Source organism: Schistocerca serialis, chromosome 5 (genome assembly GCF_023864345.2).
Source record: "Schistocerca serialis cubense isolate TAMUIC-IGC-003099 chromosome 5, iqSchSeri2.2, whole genome shotgun sequence".
Taxonomy (NCBI): domain Eukaryota; kingdom Metazoa; phylum Arthropoda; class Insecta; order Orthoptera; family Acrididae; genus Schistocerca; species Schistocerca serialis.
In genome coordinates this window covers 706136695-706153253 of record NC_064642.1, presented here as the reverse complement: position 1 = coordinate 706153253, position 16559 = coordinate 706136695, and the positions used below count along the sequence as shown (strand labels likewise).

The 16559-nt window shown below is 45.9% G+C and overlaps 1 protein-coding gene and 1 non-coding gene across 2 annotated transcripts in view; one reads left to right on the top strand and one right to left on the bottom strand.

Annotated features, from left to right (window-relative positions):
* The window catches only part of LOC126481430 (odorant receptor Or2-like), an 80826-nt gene that overhangs the window by 21777 nt on the left and 42490 nt on the right, over positions 1 to 16559 (bottom strand). The window contains exon 3 of the mRNA XM_050105177.1: positions 12923 to 13024. Coding sequence (XP_049961134.1) covers positions 12923 to 13024 — 102 coding nt within the window. The remainder of the gene's footprint in view (positions 1 to 12922; positions 13025 to 16559) is intronic.
* On the top strand, positions 12637 to 12711 carry Trnat-ugu (transfer RNA threonine (anticodon UGU)). The gene has a single exon. It is a non-coding gene; the product is annotated as a tRNA-Thr (tRNA).

Sequence of the window (16559 nt, the reverse complement as noted above, 5' to 3'; positions counted from 1 at the left end):
ATTTTGCATTTTGGGTAATTATAAGTAATTGGCACGAACGTAGGTTAAGGCTGCGTTATAACTTTTTCATTCGCTTTGTATTTTGTGACTGACAGACGACAGACAAATGTAACATTTTTTTTCTGTAGCAGCAAAATATTATGCACATTCGTTTCTTTTCCTTCCCTTTACGCTGTATCCTTATACACGTTTACCCGAACATAAAAAAAAACAGTCTGCAGAAATTGCAACACGAGTAATTCATTTATACCCATGTAAAAAGTAAGAAGACTGATAACAATGTTTGTTTGCCTGTGGTTATTTTCAGAATGCATCGTACATGTAATGATTAATATATTTTAATGTTTCTTTCCTCTCAAGGTACGTAACAGATTTCGATTATGATTATTCTCTTTGAGATGTCACTACCGACACATATGTACAAACTGTAATCTCGATGTTCATAAGAAATGTTTGTTATTCTTTGTCATGTAATTTGAAAGTTTGCTGTGTGTAGTTTTAGATAAACGTCTGATAAACGCCTTAGTTTTATTTTCTTTCACTGTATTGTAACAGAATATGTGTACTTTGTAAAAGCAGCACATTCATGAACTCACTTAGAGCAACTCTCTGCACTGTGGGAAAGTTCGGCGTATTACGAACGTTTTCTTTACCCAGGCAAGCCACATCGATTATCATCATTTTAGATGACTCCACAGACTTTTGGTGAAAATGACGTGGCAGTACCTATTGTGAGTGGCCTGGCTCTGAGTAGACACTGGCTTTATTATGGACGTTTGCTACGTCCGCGGAGTTTGTTCTTAGCCGCCCCGCAAACAGTCATGATACAACACTTTCATTTGATGAGTTATTACATCATTACAAGCGCTAAAAGACACTTCAACATGTGCTAGATTGTGAACTATAACATACACTCAAGTCAACAGCTTCATGTAGAACAACTACGCAAAGACATTGCTTCGACACATTTTTGCTACAACTAAAAGACAGTGCAATCACAGTCAATCTCGCGAGCTTTTGTGCAGAATAACTACAGAAATAATAACGCCATGAATGTCATTTTTTCCCACAGTTGATGACTTCATAACTAATACACACAAATGGAATGAAAATTTTCTTTAACTTGTGCATTATTCTTTCAAAGGAAACGTAACATATTCTGAGTGCACCTGAGCAGCAATGTAAGCAACAGTTGTAACTGAAATGACTTCAGTTATGACAGCGAACCGATAGTACTGTACTGACAAGTTACTCTGTAACTGCATTATATGATATGAAGATGGGCAGCTAGCCTGAAACCGATCGTTGAAAATAAAAAAAAATAGCGATCAAAGACTGAAATGACTTTAGTTATTACAGCGAACCGATAGGTCTGTACTGACAAGTTACTCTGTAACTGCAATGTATGATTTGAAGATGGGCAGCTAGCCTGAAACTGGTCATTGAAAATAAAAAATAGCGATCAAAGACTGAAATGCCATATTTTTATTTAATTTATGTGCGACTGACCACAAGTTCTAAAAGCAAAAAGCCTTTCATGACTTTTTTCTAGTGCATATATGCATCTCACATGTATGTACTGTATAGTCTGTAATTTTTTTTATGTTTCTCTATGATATATTGTAATACTTCCCAGCTTACTACTACTTTTGTGTAATATTGTATAGACGAATTTTGCAGTACAATCTTAGCCGTATGCGAGTAAGAACAGAACTGATTATGAAAATAATAACTGGATTCAAGCAGTGTGCAGTAGTTGGTCTTGACTGAAGTAGGGTTAGGCAATAGCTGATAGTACTGTCGATCTATCGATAGTTTAAATTCGTTGACGACCTTATTGACTACGGACAGTGCATATCACTTTTTAATTGTGTGATTGAAAATCAAAAAATCTTCAAATTTTACTACGCGTCAACTACGTCGTGTGTAGTTTCATTTAGGAAATAGGGAATTTGGGGGGGGGGGGGGGTCTGGACCTCCTGGACACACACCCCCACACCCCCCGTTTGGCTATGTTCTTACTCGCACTCCATGTGATTTCTGAATTCACCAAGCGAGGTGACGCAATGGTTAGCACATTGTACCTGCATTCGAGAGGATGACGTTTGCTGCTCGTGGGTTAGAAGGTGGTAATATTCGATGCTCTTGCACCTGTCGTCATTTAGCCTGAAAGTTACATTTTTTATTTATTTACCAGGTTTCACTAGATTTTTCCCGTCAGACAACCACGTCACGATTGGTAACAAGCGCCGGTTTCTAACTTCACTTATGCTATTCGGAGCATGTTGCTGTTTTTATGTCCAGAATCCTCTACCAGTTATTTTAGGACCAGGTATACATTTGACTTTAATGATTACGATGTGGTGGTTGGAGAAGCTGATAGGGATGACGTCGTAACCATAAATGTCAGTTCCAATTCAGCAAGCTGCTGAATCACGTCTTGCATGTGCAGACCTCCAATGAGAATGGTGTTTCCCCTGTTGCATCAGCTGCTCTTAAAATGCAATTTAGGTGCTTTGCGTCTCGATGCGGAATTTCGGCGCATGGTATATAACTTTCACAAAGTCCCAGATTGAGAATAATATGTTTCCTCGGCTTTAATATAGCACTTATGTGTGTGTAATACCGATGTCGTCTATGCTGGCGTCTACGCTAGGCCTGTCAGCTCCCTTTTTTTAATGGAGTATCCTACAGGTTGCGATATGTACAGCTGTCTGCTCACTTTTTTTTAGTGGAGTATTGCTGTTTGGTACAGCATCCCGCCATTAGCAAATATTCTCTTAAAAAACTACAACCTTCTGTGATTTGCCCCCCCCCCCATACTGAAATGCAATTTGCATACAGACAATAACCATTACTCTCTCAGAGCCAAGCATTCGTATGTGTAACATAGTTGTCCACCAAGAGATAGTCTAAAATACGGCCGTCCATCAAGGGGGATGGACGGGCGTATTTTAGGGTATCTCTTGGTGGTAAATGCTGTCTGGTATCGCATCCCCTCATTAACTAATGTTCTATTAAGATTATTGTCATCTACAACGTACACCCCCTCCCCCTTTCCTGATTTTGAAATGCAATGTCATTATGAAGAAATTTAAGTGATCCGGCAGAGAATTGAAATCGAATGTAACATAGATTTTCACCATGAGATCTATAAATGCAATTTAGTACTGAAGAACAACTAGTGATCTAGTTGAGCAATGGAATCCGTTGCCTAACACAGTTTACATGCAAAATTCTTCGATTCTCTCTTTTCCGGTTTTGCCAGAGTCCATTATTAACTATCATATAATTCTGTGCTCTAGGAGTACATTCTCAGAAATTTCCTCCTGAAACTGTGGCCTATGTTTGATACTAGTAGACTTAGTTCGATCAGGAATGCCCTTTTACCTGTGCTAGACTGTTCTTTATGCTATTTTTGCTTCTGCATTTATATATATACTCCATAAGCCACCTTACGGTGTGTGGCGGAGAGCACTTTGTGTACCGGTGTCACTTCCCCCTTCTCCTGTTCTTATTTCACAGGAGAAACGATTTCTAATAAGTCTCTGTGTGGGTTCGAATCCCTCTAACTCCGTCATGTGTTGTTTTGCTTCCGTGGCAGCAGACTTACAGTACTTAACTTCAGCTACTCCGTAGTCTCTATGTTTGACGTTAAGTTTACCGTTAATCTCATTTCTGCTACTCCTCGTTACTTTCATTTTTCTCCGGTTGACTTTCAGTCCGTATTGTGCACTCATTGGACTTGTAAATCTTCACTTTCTCTGAGAATAGTTGTGTCGTCCGTTAATGTTACCATTTATATGCTGTTACTCTGAACTTTTGATCCCACTCTTGAACTTTCTAGGCAGATTCAAACCTCTACGAATCCTAAATTTCTCGACATCACCACACTGTTCAGCCCAAACAAAAATCATCCACATTAACCATATATGACAGTAGTATCTGTCAATGGCCGGGAAGCCGTATTTTAACTACACTCCTGGAAATTGAAATAAGAACACCGTGAATTCATTGTCCCAGGAAGGGGAAACTTTATTGACACATTCGTGGGGTCAGATACATCACATGATCACACTGAGAGAACCACAGGCACATAGACACAGGCAACAGAGCATGCACAATGTCGGCACTAGTACAGTGTATATCCACCTTTCGCAGCAATGCAGGCTGCTATTCTCCCATGGAGACGATCGTAGAGATGCTGGATGTAGTCCTGTGGAACGGCTTGCCATGCCATTTTCACCTGGCGCCTCAGTTGGACCAGCGTTCGTGCTGGACGTGCAGACGGCGTGAGACGACGCTTCATCCAGTCCCAAACATGCTCAATGGGGGACAGATCCGGAGATCTTGCTGGCCAGGGTAGTTGACTTACACCTTCTAGAGCACGTTGGGTGGCACGGGATACATGCGGACGTGCATTGTCCTGTTGGAACAGCAAGTTCCCTTGCCGGTCTAGGAATGGTAGAACGATGGGTTCGATGACGGTTTGGATGTACCGTGCACTATTCAGTGTCCCCTCGACGATCACCAGCGGTGTACGGCCAGTGTAGGAGATCGCTCCCCACACCATGATGCCGGGTGTTGGCCCTGTGTGCCTCGGTCGTATGCAGTCCTGATTGTGGCGCTCACCTGCACGGCGCCAAACACGCATACGACCATCATTGGCACCAAGGCAGAAGCGACTCTCATCGCTGAAGACGACACGTCTCCATTCGTCCCTCCATTCACGCCTGTCGCGACACCACTGGAGGCGGGCTGCACGATGTTGGGGCGTGAGCGGAAGACGGCCTAACGGTGTGCGGGACCGTAGCCCAGCTTCATGGAGACGGTTGCGAATGGTCCTCGCCGATACCCCAGGAGCAACAGTGTCCCTAATTTGCTGGGAAGTGGCGGTGCGGTCCCCTACGGCGCTGCGTAGGATCCTACGGTCTTGGCGTGCATCCGTGCGTCGCTGCGGTCCGGTCCCAGGTCGACGGGCACGTGCACCTTCCGCCGACCACTGGCGACAACATCGATGTACTGTGGAGACCTTACGCCCCACGTGTTGAGCAATTCGGCGGCACGTCCACCCGGCCTCCCGCATGCCCACTATACGCCCTCGCTCAAAGTCCGTCAACTGCACATACGGTTCACGTCCACGCTGTCGCGGCATGCTACTAGTGTTAAAGACTGCGATGGAGCTCCGTATGCCACGGCAAACTGGCTGACACTGACGGCGGCGGTGCACAAATGCTGCGCAGCTAGCGCCATTCGACGGCCAACACCGCGGTTCCTGGTGTGTCCGCTGTGCCGTGCATGTGATCATTGCTTGTACAGCCCTCTCGCAGTGTCCGGAGCAAGTATGGTGGGTCTGACACACCGGTGTCAATGTGTTCTTTTTTCCATTTCCAGGAGTGTATATATGACGGTAGTATCTGTTCCGAAAGAACAGTTACCGTTGATGACCATGCAGCTTTGCTAGAATGAAATGATAATTAAATGGACACCCTAGCTGCCAGTCGTGTTCCGGCACTCGGCCAGTGCACATCGCGCGGTGACGGGCGGTAGCGCGGGCCAGTGTTTACGTCGCGAGCAGTGCTGAGGTGGAGAGCTGAGCAGCGTGTGCGAGCGCTGTTAACGTTTGTTTCTATATACACTCCTGGAAATGGAAAAAAGAACACATTGACACCGGTGTGTCAGACCCACCATACTTGCTCCGGACACTGCGAGAGGGCTGTACAAGCAATGATCACACGCACGGCACAGCGGACACACCAGGAACCGCGGTGTTGGCCGTCGAATGGCGCTAGCTGCGCAGCATTTGTGCACCGCCGCCGTCAGTGTCAGCCAGTTTGCCGTGGCATACGGAGCTCCATCGCAGTCTTTAACACTGGTAGCATGCCGCGACAGCGTGGACGTGAACCGTATGTGCAGTTGACGGACTTTGAGCAAGGGCGTATAGTGGGCATGCGGGAGGCCGGGTGGACGTACCGCCGAATTGCTCAACACGTGGGGCGTGAGGTCTCCACAGTACATCGATGTTGTCACCAGTGGTCGGCGGAAGGTGCACGTGCCCGTCGACCTGGGACCGGACCGCAGCGACGCACGCATGCACGCCAAGACCGTAGGATCCTACGCAGTGCCGTAGGGGACCGCACCGCCACTTCCCAGCAAATTAGGGACACTGTTGCTCCTGGGGTATCGGCGAGGACCATTCGCAACCGTCTCCATGAAGCTGGGCTACGGTCCCGCACACCGTTAGGCCCTCTTCCGCTCACGCCCCAACATCGTGCAGCCCGCCTCCAGTGGTGTCGCGACAGGCGTGAATGGAGGGACGAATGGAGACGTGTCGTCTTCAGCGATGAGAGTCGCTTCTGCCTTGGTGCCAATGATGGTCGTATGCGTGTTTGGCGCCGTGCAGGTGAGCGCCACAATCAGGACTGCATACGACCGAGGCACACAGGGCCAACACCCGGCATCATAGTGTGGGGAGCGATCTCCTACACTGGCCGTACACCACTGGTGATCGTCGAGGGGACACTGAATAGTGCACGGTACATCCAAACCGTCATCGAACCCATCGTTCTACCATTCCTAGACCGGCAAGGGAACTTGCTGTTCCAACAGGACAATGCACGTCCGCATGTATCCCGTGCCACCCAACGTGCTCTAGAAGGTGTAAGTCAACTACCCTGGCCAGCAAGATCTCCGGATCTGTCCCCCATTGAGCATGTTTGGGGCTGGATGAAGCGTTGTCTCACGCCGTCTGCACGTCCAGCACGAACGCTGGTCCAACTGAGGCGCCAGGTGAAAATGGCATGGCAAGCCGTTCCACAGGACTACATCCAGCATCTCTACGATCGTCTCCATGGGAGAATAGCAGCCTGCATTGCTGCGAAAGGTGGATATACACTGTACTAGTGCCGACATTGTGCATGCTCTGTTGCCTGTGTCTATGTGCCTGTGGTTCTGTCAGTGTGATCATGTGATGTATCTGACTCCAGGAATGTGTCAATAAAGTTTCCCCTTCCTGGGACAATGAATTCACGGTGTTCTTATTTCAATTTCCAGGAGTGTAACTGTTGTAAGTAAGATGTCGACAATTAATAGAGCGAACAGCGTTCAGTGTGTTTTCGATCGCGCTGCCTTGCGACCGACGGCGTTTGAAATTCATGAGTGGATCTTTAAGGATTTGAAATTGCCTGAAGATATAGTCGACACGTCCCAGTTGGACTTTGTGCAGTACTCGTTATTTATCAAATTTATTTCGAGTGACACTTATGAGAAATTCGTTGAGGAGCATGTTGGTGTGAGACCAATCCGTCATAATGATGGCAGTAAAAGTAATGTCCAAATCGTGCCTTCGGGATACGGAGTCAGAACCGTCAGGGTATTTAATGTGCCACCTGAGTGCCCTAATGAACTGATTGCACGTTCTCTGTCACTGTACGGCGCTGTTTTGTTAGTCACCAATGAAAAATGGTCGAGTGCATATCGCTACCAAGTTAACAGCGGGGTGCGAAGTGTACGTGTAGACTTAAAGAAGCATATACCTTTGTATGTTGCCATTGGCTGCTGTCGTGCACAAGTAACTCACATTGGACAACCCCCTACCTGTTCGATCTGCCATTCAACAGAACATCTGCGGATGAACTGTACACGTCGACGTCCATTTCAACTTCCACGGGAACGTCCTGCATACGGTAGTGAAAAGCTTGTTCCACTATTGAGTGAGGTAGTCGCGGGAACATGTTATCGAGGCGGAGATACCAGTTCAGGTGGAATGCAGTGCCAAAGACATTCGCGGTAGGACGGACGTCGATTCGGCACCGTCATCCTCACCGGGGCAGTTACCGCTGGATACCAACGATGCGCAAGCCACCTCTGAAACTAAGCCGTGTGAGGTACAGGAGCGGGTGCAGATCAGTTTGCCTGAACCACCCCTATCGGCAGAGACTGCTGCAGACACGAAGAAAGGCCGCCGAAGGAGAAGCAAAGGGAATAGTAGCAAAGAGGAAAAGTCGGATGATTTGAGACCCGTACTCATGTCAGAAAGTGGCAGCGAGACTGAACCTCAATCTTCTTGCTCCGTGCGCTGCGAGGACACCGCGAGGCAAGAACGCGTTCGTGAACAAACCAAACACCTGAAGGCACTACTGAGCGCTGAGAGGGAACAGAGCACCGTAACGGCTAAGAGGAAGAGCGAGCAGAGCAGCGAGCAGCTGCAGCAGCGCTCCCGCAGGAACTCGCTGACGTCAGTCGCAGCCCCGCGTGGTGGCCAGGCGGATGCGACCACGCTGACAGACTCAGCCGGCGGTGGCGGGCAGGGCGGCGCGCGCGCCGCGCAGCACCCCGACAGCAATGAGCCGTGGTGGCAGCAGGACGAGGAGATGCAGCAGTAGCTGCTCTCGCGCATGACCATCTCGCTGCGACCTTCCCCTCCGTGACCCGTTACTGGTTTTGACATTTCGTTTCGTACTCCAAACGTTACCAACGAGTTTGGTTCAAAGCCGGCGAGAAGGACGATCCAAAACTCAGAGCTCATTGTCCTCTGAACCATCATGTGTGACAGGCAAACCTACAACATTACCACACTTAACGTCAATAGAATTCAAAGTGCGGTGAAACTCCGTTCGCTAACTGATTTCTTGTATGGTACCAGCATTGACATTGCCCTCATACAGGAGATAGTCACAGTCTTAGAAGTGCCCGGTTACGTTCTTATTGATGACATCAATCTCCAGGATGCTGTAGGCACTGCCATACTTCTGCGCGACGGTATACCCTTTACGGATGTGCAGCGGCTGCCCAGTGGTCGTGGCATTTCTCCGAGTGAATGGTGTGCAGATTGTTAACGTGTACGCCCCCTCAGGTAGCACTCATAAGAGAGATCGTTCAAAATTTTATAAAAACGAGGTTCCCATTCTTCTTAGCGCTTATCGTGCACATCTCATCCATGGTGGTGACTTCAATTGTGTGCTTAACGACAGAGACCAAACTCCTAACACGGACAGATGTATCGAACTTGAACATTTAATTCATGGCATGCGTCTTCACGCTACATGGGAACAACTGCACGGTGAACGGGTAGCGTACACCTTCGTAACCAGTCATTCTGCCAGTCGGCTGGATAGGATCTATGTGTCCGATGCCCTCCAGCGACACACTGTGAACTGTGACATAGCTCCTGTCAACATCTCCGACCATTGTGCATATCAATGTTACCTTAACCTACAACGTCAGCAAATTTACCGCGGGAAGGGCTACTGGAAATTGAATGTCAGCCTTCTGCAGGATGCCCAACTTGAAGAGGAGGTGAACATAACGTGGCAACAGCTCCAGCGGCAACGACGTCGTTACGCTAGCGTTCTACAGTGGTGGATTCAGTGTGCTAAGCCTAAATTACGCCTCGCCCTCATGAGCTACGCCCGACAAAAAAGCTTTTGGCAGAAACAGACTATTGAATTTTATTATCGCTGTTTGAGAGAACTGTACAGTCGCACTAACAATCCTTCTCGCGATATCGACGTAAAGATCAAACGATATAAAGCGAAAATCACGGCGATACAACGCCAACGAATGCAAGGCATCATCGTGCGAGCCTACCCTAAGGACGTTGCCGCCGAAGAACGGGCCTCTCTGTACCACATCCTGAGAACGATGAAACGGTGTAAAGCCATGTTGATTGAAGCCGTCGTTGATGACGCTGAGAATGCCATCACGAAGCAACGTGACATCATCTCGCACGTCTACGACTATTATAGTCAACTTTACAAGAAGCAACCCGTTTATGAACACTCGTGCGACGATTTTCTTAGGACCTTGAGCTGTCGCTTGTCACAACAGGATAATGCAAAGCTGGAATCTGTTTTCACAGAGGACGAAATCCGACTGGCGCTCCACAGTGCAAAGAAAGGGAAATCACCAGGACCCGATGGTCTCAGCGCTGAGTTTTACCAGCGTTACTGGAACCTCCTCGGTCCGACACTCCTCGAGATAGCGAATGAACTCTGGCACCTGGAAGTCATACCCATTTACGGAAGGTATCATCCTGCCCTTACCGAAAAAAGGGAACAGCAGGAAAGTCGAATACATGCGACCCATCACACTCCTGAATGCCGATTTCAAAATCGTCCCCAGATCGATTAAGCTAAGGATGCAAACCGTTATGTACAAGGTTTTAGGCAGTTACCAGTACAGTGCAGTGCCAGGCCGAAGTGCAATCTCAGCTGCCTGCGATTTGAGGGACATCATCTGTTCATACGCTGACACCAATGGACAGGGCGCTCTGATCTTTCTATATTTTGAGAAGGCTTATGACCGTGTACGTCATGATTTCCTCCTTAAAAGCATGAAGAAACTAGGATTTGGACCTCATCTCATAGAATTAATTCGCAAACTTACTACAAACTCCTCTTCACGGATTCTCATTAATGGCCATTTTACAAAAGAAGTTTCCATTGAGCAATTCATCCGCCAAGGATGTCCTCTGTCAATGATTTTGTACGCCATTGCAGTAGAGCCGCTACTGAACAACTTAGTGCATAGCGGGATCGGGCTTAGCGTCGAATCTGTCACTATCCCATGCATTGCGTATGCTGACGATATATGCGTAACTGTGTCATCATCGCAACAACTTCTGTCGGCAGAAACTCTTCTACAAACATTCACGTTTCTTTCAGGAGCATTAGTCAATAGAACTAAAACCACAGCTTTGCAGATCGGTGGCGGTATCGGAGACATATCCCATGTTACCTGGTGCAAGGTAAAGGATTATCACACAACCCTCGGTGCTACCTTTGAGGCCAAACCAGACAAATTCCTGACGAAGAACTGGTCACACACGCTTAATAAATTACGTGCTGCTTTGATACTTCACTCCGACCGTGACTTGAACATACTACAGAAAGTTAAGACCATCGAGATCGCCATTACGAGCAAAGATGAATTATTTGGCGCAAATTCTTCCGATCTCCGACCATCTAGCCGAGAGTATACAACAAGCGTTATGTTGGTTTCTTTTTAGGGGGCATATTTTTGAAGTTCAAGTCGATATCTTAACTTTACCTTCGTCCAAAGGTGGCCTTAACCTCATTAAAGTACACAAAAAATGTGTCACCCTGCCCTTAAATCGCATCAGGAAGGAGTTTCGTACCAGGAGGACCAGTATCATCAGAAACCTTGTTCAGCGGTGGAAGCGTCATAGCTTTGACCCACCCGTTAATATCGCCGGCGTTCCACTTTCTTACCGACATGTGCGACTGTACTACATGGAAATGAGCTACATTCGACACAACATCGTCGATAACGGAAGCCTGACGAACAGGAAGCTTTATGACCTTCTCATGGCAACAAATCACAGGAATCGTCTCGAAGAAAAACATCCACATACACATTGGAGTATAGTATGGCAGAATGTGCACAGCGACATGTTACCATCACGCGTCACAGCCGACTAGTATCTCACAGTCAACGATAAAGTAGCAACGAATGAAAAGCTACATAAAATAGGCCTTCATCCAACGCCCAACTGTGACGCATGCGGAAGAGTCGATACGCTTATTCATAGGTTCACGTGCGGACATGCAGAAGAAATTACAGCCACAAAAACTGAGATATCCACGAGCAAAAAACAACGCTGCAACGTGGATCATGGGCCACACAGCATCGTTTATTATGCAGATTAGGCATGCTATTTTCCTAGACTATTATTCTTACATAGAAATTGAACACTTTAAAATAAGCCAACATTGTGACTACAGGAGGATATTTGGAAATATGCTGAAAATCATAATTAACGGTTAAATGCTTCAAATACAATATTTTGGATAGCAGAGGTTGCCAGTTACCTGTATGTATGAATCCTATTTGCTTCCTGGGACTTTAGTTCTTGTCGGACTTTTAAGATACTATTCAGATGCTCACCAGTGCAGAAGGCATTTATTCTTTCCCATTTTCGTCTTAACATTTTCCTTCTCTCGCAGAGCATCGGAGCAACTTTCCTTCAACAATGAAGTGATAGTCTTTTGAGCACCATAAAATTTTCTGTTTACTACTTGCTTAAAAAAAAAAAAAAAAAAAAAAATAACCTCAAGAAGACATTTCATTTCTTATATTGTGCAACGGCAGCCTAGAAATGATGTATACTATGTTCATTCTATTCTCATTACAAATCGGAGCAAATGCTTATTTTCCCTTCCTTAAAAAAAAAAGGAAAAGAAAAAAAAGCTGCAAACAGGCGTTGATAAACTTCATTGGGGACATGGGGAGATCCCGGGTTCGAGTCCCAGTCGGGGCACACATTTTTAACATGTCTCCAATGAAGTATATCAACGCCTGTTTGCAGCTAGGGTGTCCATTTAATTATCATTTCATTCTAGCAAGGCTGCGTGGTCATCAACAGTAACTGTATTTTCGGAACAGATACTACCGTCATATATAGTTAAAATACGGCTTCCCGGCCATTGACCTTCTTGTGCGAACGCACACACTATGCCCGAACTCGTACCGGACTTGGTAGATTAATCTGCCACGACTATGATGGGCAAACATCTATTAGGCGCACTACGAATATAGTGGTGTGGACATGTTGGGAATGAGGGTCTCACGGGGAGCGTGCAAGGGATAAGTCCCTGCAGGCGCTCGATCCTCTGTGCCGTCTGTAGCTCAGATGGATAGAGTGTCTGCCATGTAAGCAGGAGATCCCGGGTTCGAGTCCCGGTGGGGGCACACGTTTTCAACATGTCCCAAATGAAGTGTATCAACGCCTGTTTGCAGCTAGGGTGTCCATTTAACTATCATTTCATTCACATTAAGCTTATACAGTCATACGATGAGATCTAATGTATGCAGGAGGTGTTGATGTTGACAACTGGATTACAACGCTTTTGCCAGAGTGGCCAGTCCCCTCCTGGGAGACTGTGCAGAAAGCCCCACTCACCTGGTCCTTGAGGTGGTGCGCTGTCGAGCAGTAGAGGTACAGCTGGATCCCCAACACTGGGAGAGCTGCCCAGCACTTCATGGCGGCTGCGTTATCCGTGCTCTGCGGAAACACCAAACACACACTCGCCACACTATTTCTGTGCGAAAATCATTAAGGATTAACTAGGTCCTTCATTTAAACCACAGCCTTCAGTATTCACTGAGTCCAAGGGCGTAAAAAGCTCTAAAACTGGATGGAGCTGTGAGGGGTACCTAGGGACTGGGAAAAGGCGCAGGTGATTCCCGTTTTCAAGCGTTTTATGATCCCGTGTTATGGCGTTATGAATTCTGCAGACAGAGACATTGTGCAACTCAGCTGTTCACACATGAGATCCAGAGCCTTTCAGACATGGGCGCCCAGGTTGATGACGTGTTCTTGATTTCAGCAAGGCGTTTGATACAGTTAAACACTGCCGTTTACTGAACAAAAGACGAGCTTACCGAAAGTCAGACCTGACTTTTGACTGGATCAGAGACTTCCTTGCTCAGAGAACTCAACACGTCGCTCTTAACGGAACGATTTCACAGTCTGTAAAGGTAATTTCAGGAGTACCCCAAGGAAGTGTGATAGGACCGTTACTGTTTAAAATGCATATAACATACGATCTAGTGGACGTCGGGCCTAGTGATATAGTGGTAAGGCGCATGCTTGGAAACTGAGGGTTCGCGGAATGGAATCCCGGCCAGATCACGGAAATTTTCAGTCTGCGGGTTAATTTAGCCTCATCTTACAACGATGTGATTAGTCACCAGGAACGATACGTGCCACAGAATCCATTTTAAACCGCAGGTCCGCTTTCCTCAGGAAAGATGCCAATTGAACTGGACGTCCCTGCCTACAGTCACAATATTCTGCATTGGTTGGACCATCCCAGAGGCAAATCGTTCCCCTTGGACTCAGATGACGTGATGTAAAATGATGTCAGTTTATAACAAAATCTTTGTGCCAAACACTTGATATAAATTTTCAGACAAAATTGTACTGAGAGTGATAGTACACAGAGCAAATAAAATAAACAACCTTTAGGGATAATGAGGAATGTAAACTAATGATTAATTCACTTAACAAAGAACGTGAAACCTCCCCTTGGAAAAATTTATGAATTACTGTGCTGGTAAACCCCTTACGTTATTTGATTTTCAAACAGCTGAGCAAAACTGAACGTACTCAGACATTTCTCTCTTTACTTGTTCTGATCATCACTAAACTGACACACAACATTTTTAGCGCAACGCAATCTGACTTTCAATAATCCCTACAAAAGAATGGCCCTCACTAACAACAACCTATACCTTTCATGAATCAGGTAGCTCATAAAAATCTTCGTTACTCGAACTACTGCAATACAGCGAGCGCCAATACTGCCAGCTACATAAAAGATGCTAAATACTGAAGGCACTAACTTCTGATAGGCATAGTTAGCAAATGAAAGATTTTGGTAGAGAACAGACAATGTATTTACCTTAATAATATTCAAAAGTCATCATATATATATATATATATATATATATATCTCAGTTCATGATATACAGTATTACAAATTTACTCATTCTGATGGACACACGTCCAGATCGTCCCCTCTCAAAATTCTGCCATCTCTCTCCCCACATCCACCACTGCTGGCGCAACTGCGCAACGCTACGCACTGTTCACATCCAACTGCCCAACTCTCCAATAGCCAATATTCCAACAATGCATACCAGCCACAGACTTCACACAGCACAGTCAGTGATTTTCAGTTAGAGCGCTATGTGGCGAGTAACGAAGATTTTTGTGAGGTAAGCGATTCATGGAAGGTATAGGTTATTGTTAGTCAGGGCCATTGTTTTGTAGGGATTATTGAAAGTCAGATTGAGTTGCGCTAAAAATATTGTATGTCAGTTCAGTGTCGATCAGAATAAGTAAAGAAAGAAATGTCTGAGTACGTTCAGTTCTACTCAGCTATTTGAAAATCAACTAACTCCAGAGGTTTATCAGCACAGTTATACATAAGGGGATGTTTCAAACGGAATAGTCATTGTACAAATCATTGACGAAAATAAACGACTCCCGACGTATTGGTCACAGGATACCGTCTCCTCCCTAAGAAGTAACCCAGTCTCCAACCGGAATCATAAAAGGAGTCGAGAACAGTGCTCTTGCGGAGGTATAGAGCCCATGTGTTCTCGTAGAGCTGTCCCAAGTGCTTCCCCAGAGGTGCCAAACCAGAACGTCCTCAACGAGCTGTCACCTCTCTCCACTCGCCACAGTTCAAATAAACTGTCCTTCGCCAATCGCAAGGCTCTGTTAATATCTGGTCAACGAAAATAACAAACTGCCTAACTCCCCTCCTAAGAAATGTTTTATCAACCAGCGAAAGGCTTGTGTTTCCGTGAGCACAGTTGCTAAAAATTAAGTGCAAAATTTCCACCCCCTTAAATATTTTTATTTTAGCCAATACACGATTCTCACACATCTGTAATTCTTAGAAAATGGTAGTTTTTTAGGGGCAGCCAATGGAGCTCTTTTTCTGTATTTTCCACGAGCTGAGAGGTCGTTCTCCCAGTGTAAAGGAGGCGCCTGGCTGACTGCACATCGCCTACACAAGGGGAGAAAATAAATTCTACAGCAAAGTCAGCTATTCATTTCCACGAAAAAAAATAGAGCTTTTTATCTGTTCTCTAGAAAGACTTCCGACCACAGCAAAAACTGTATAGCTGAACAGCTGTGGCTTGCAAGTTTTCATCGTGGTTCATAAACGTGCACTCAAAGATTGTGCCGACGCACTCTACATCTACGTCTACATCTACATTGATACTCCGCAAGCCACCCAACGGTGTGTGGCGGAGGGCACTTTACGTGCCACTGTCATTACCTCCCTTTCCTGTTCCAGTCGCGTATGGTTCGCGGGAAGAACGACTGTCTGAAAGCCTCCGTGCTCTCATGCTGTGCTGTTCACCATAATCGGAGGAAAAGTTTGTAACGGCTAACAACCCGGCATAAACAAAACAGACCGTGGGCTGTCTGCCCTGCACGCAGCACCCAGACCATTGGTGGCTCTTTTCTCAGAAACAGGGACGACCCTTTGAGGACTACAATGGAGTCGCCAAAATTCACCTGCCACTTCATGGGCTCATTACATGGCTGAGAAATGCTTCTACAGAACAATCCAGCATGAAGTAGCTACCTAGTGTGGAGAGAGTTTTAAAGTGAGAAATGGTGACTTAATTGTTGCAATCACCGAGACTGCTCATAATAATAATTATTAATATATTTAATAGGTAGAAGAACGTCTCAGACGCGAACGCTGAATGAAAGAAATGGAATAAAAATGAGGCATTTCATCACTTCCAATATCGGCGAAAAACTACACACTGAGATAGAATGGTATAGCAACAACAAGCAACTTTTTTATTACAAGCCTCCAAAATTAACAAGAGAAGATGATCAGGAAAAATGGGAAGCAGTTCTTAGCCAAATTAACATTTTAGTTCGTGCACGCTTCACTCACTCAAATATGGCGATCATACACACTCATACCAAATGCTGATATATACTGATGAGTTTATTTCAGTTTGTAGAAATTGAAAAAAAAAAAGGCGAAAACCAGCTCGTA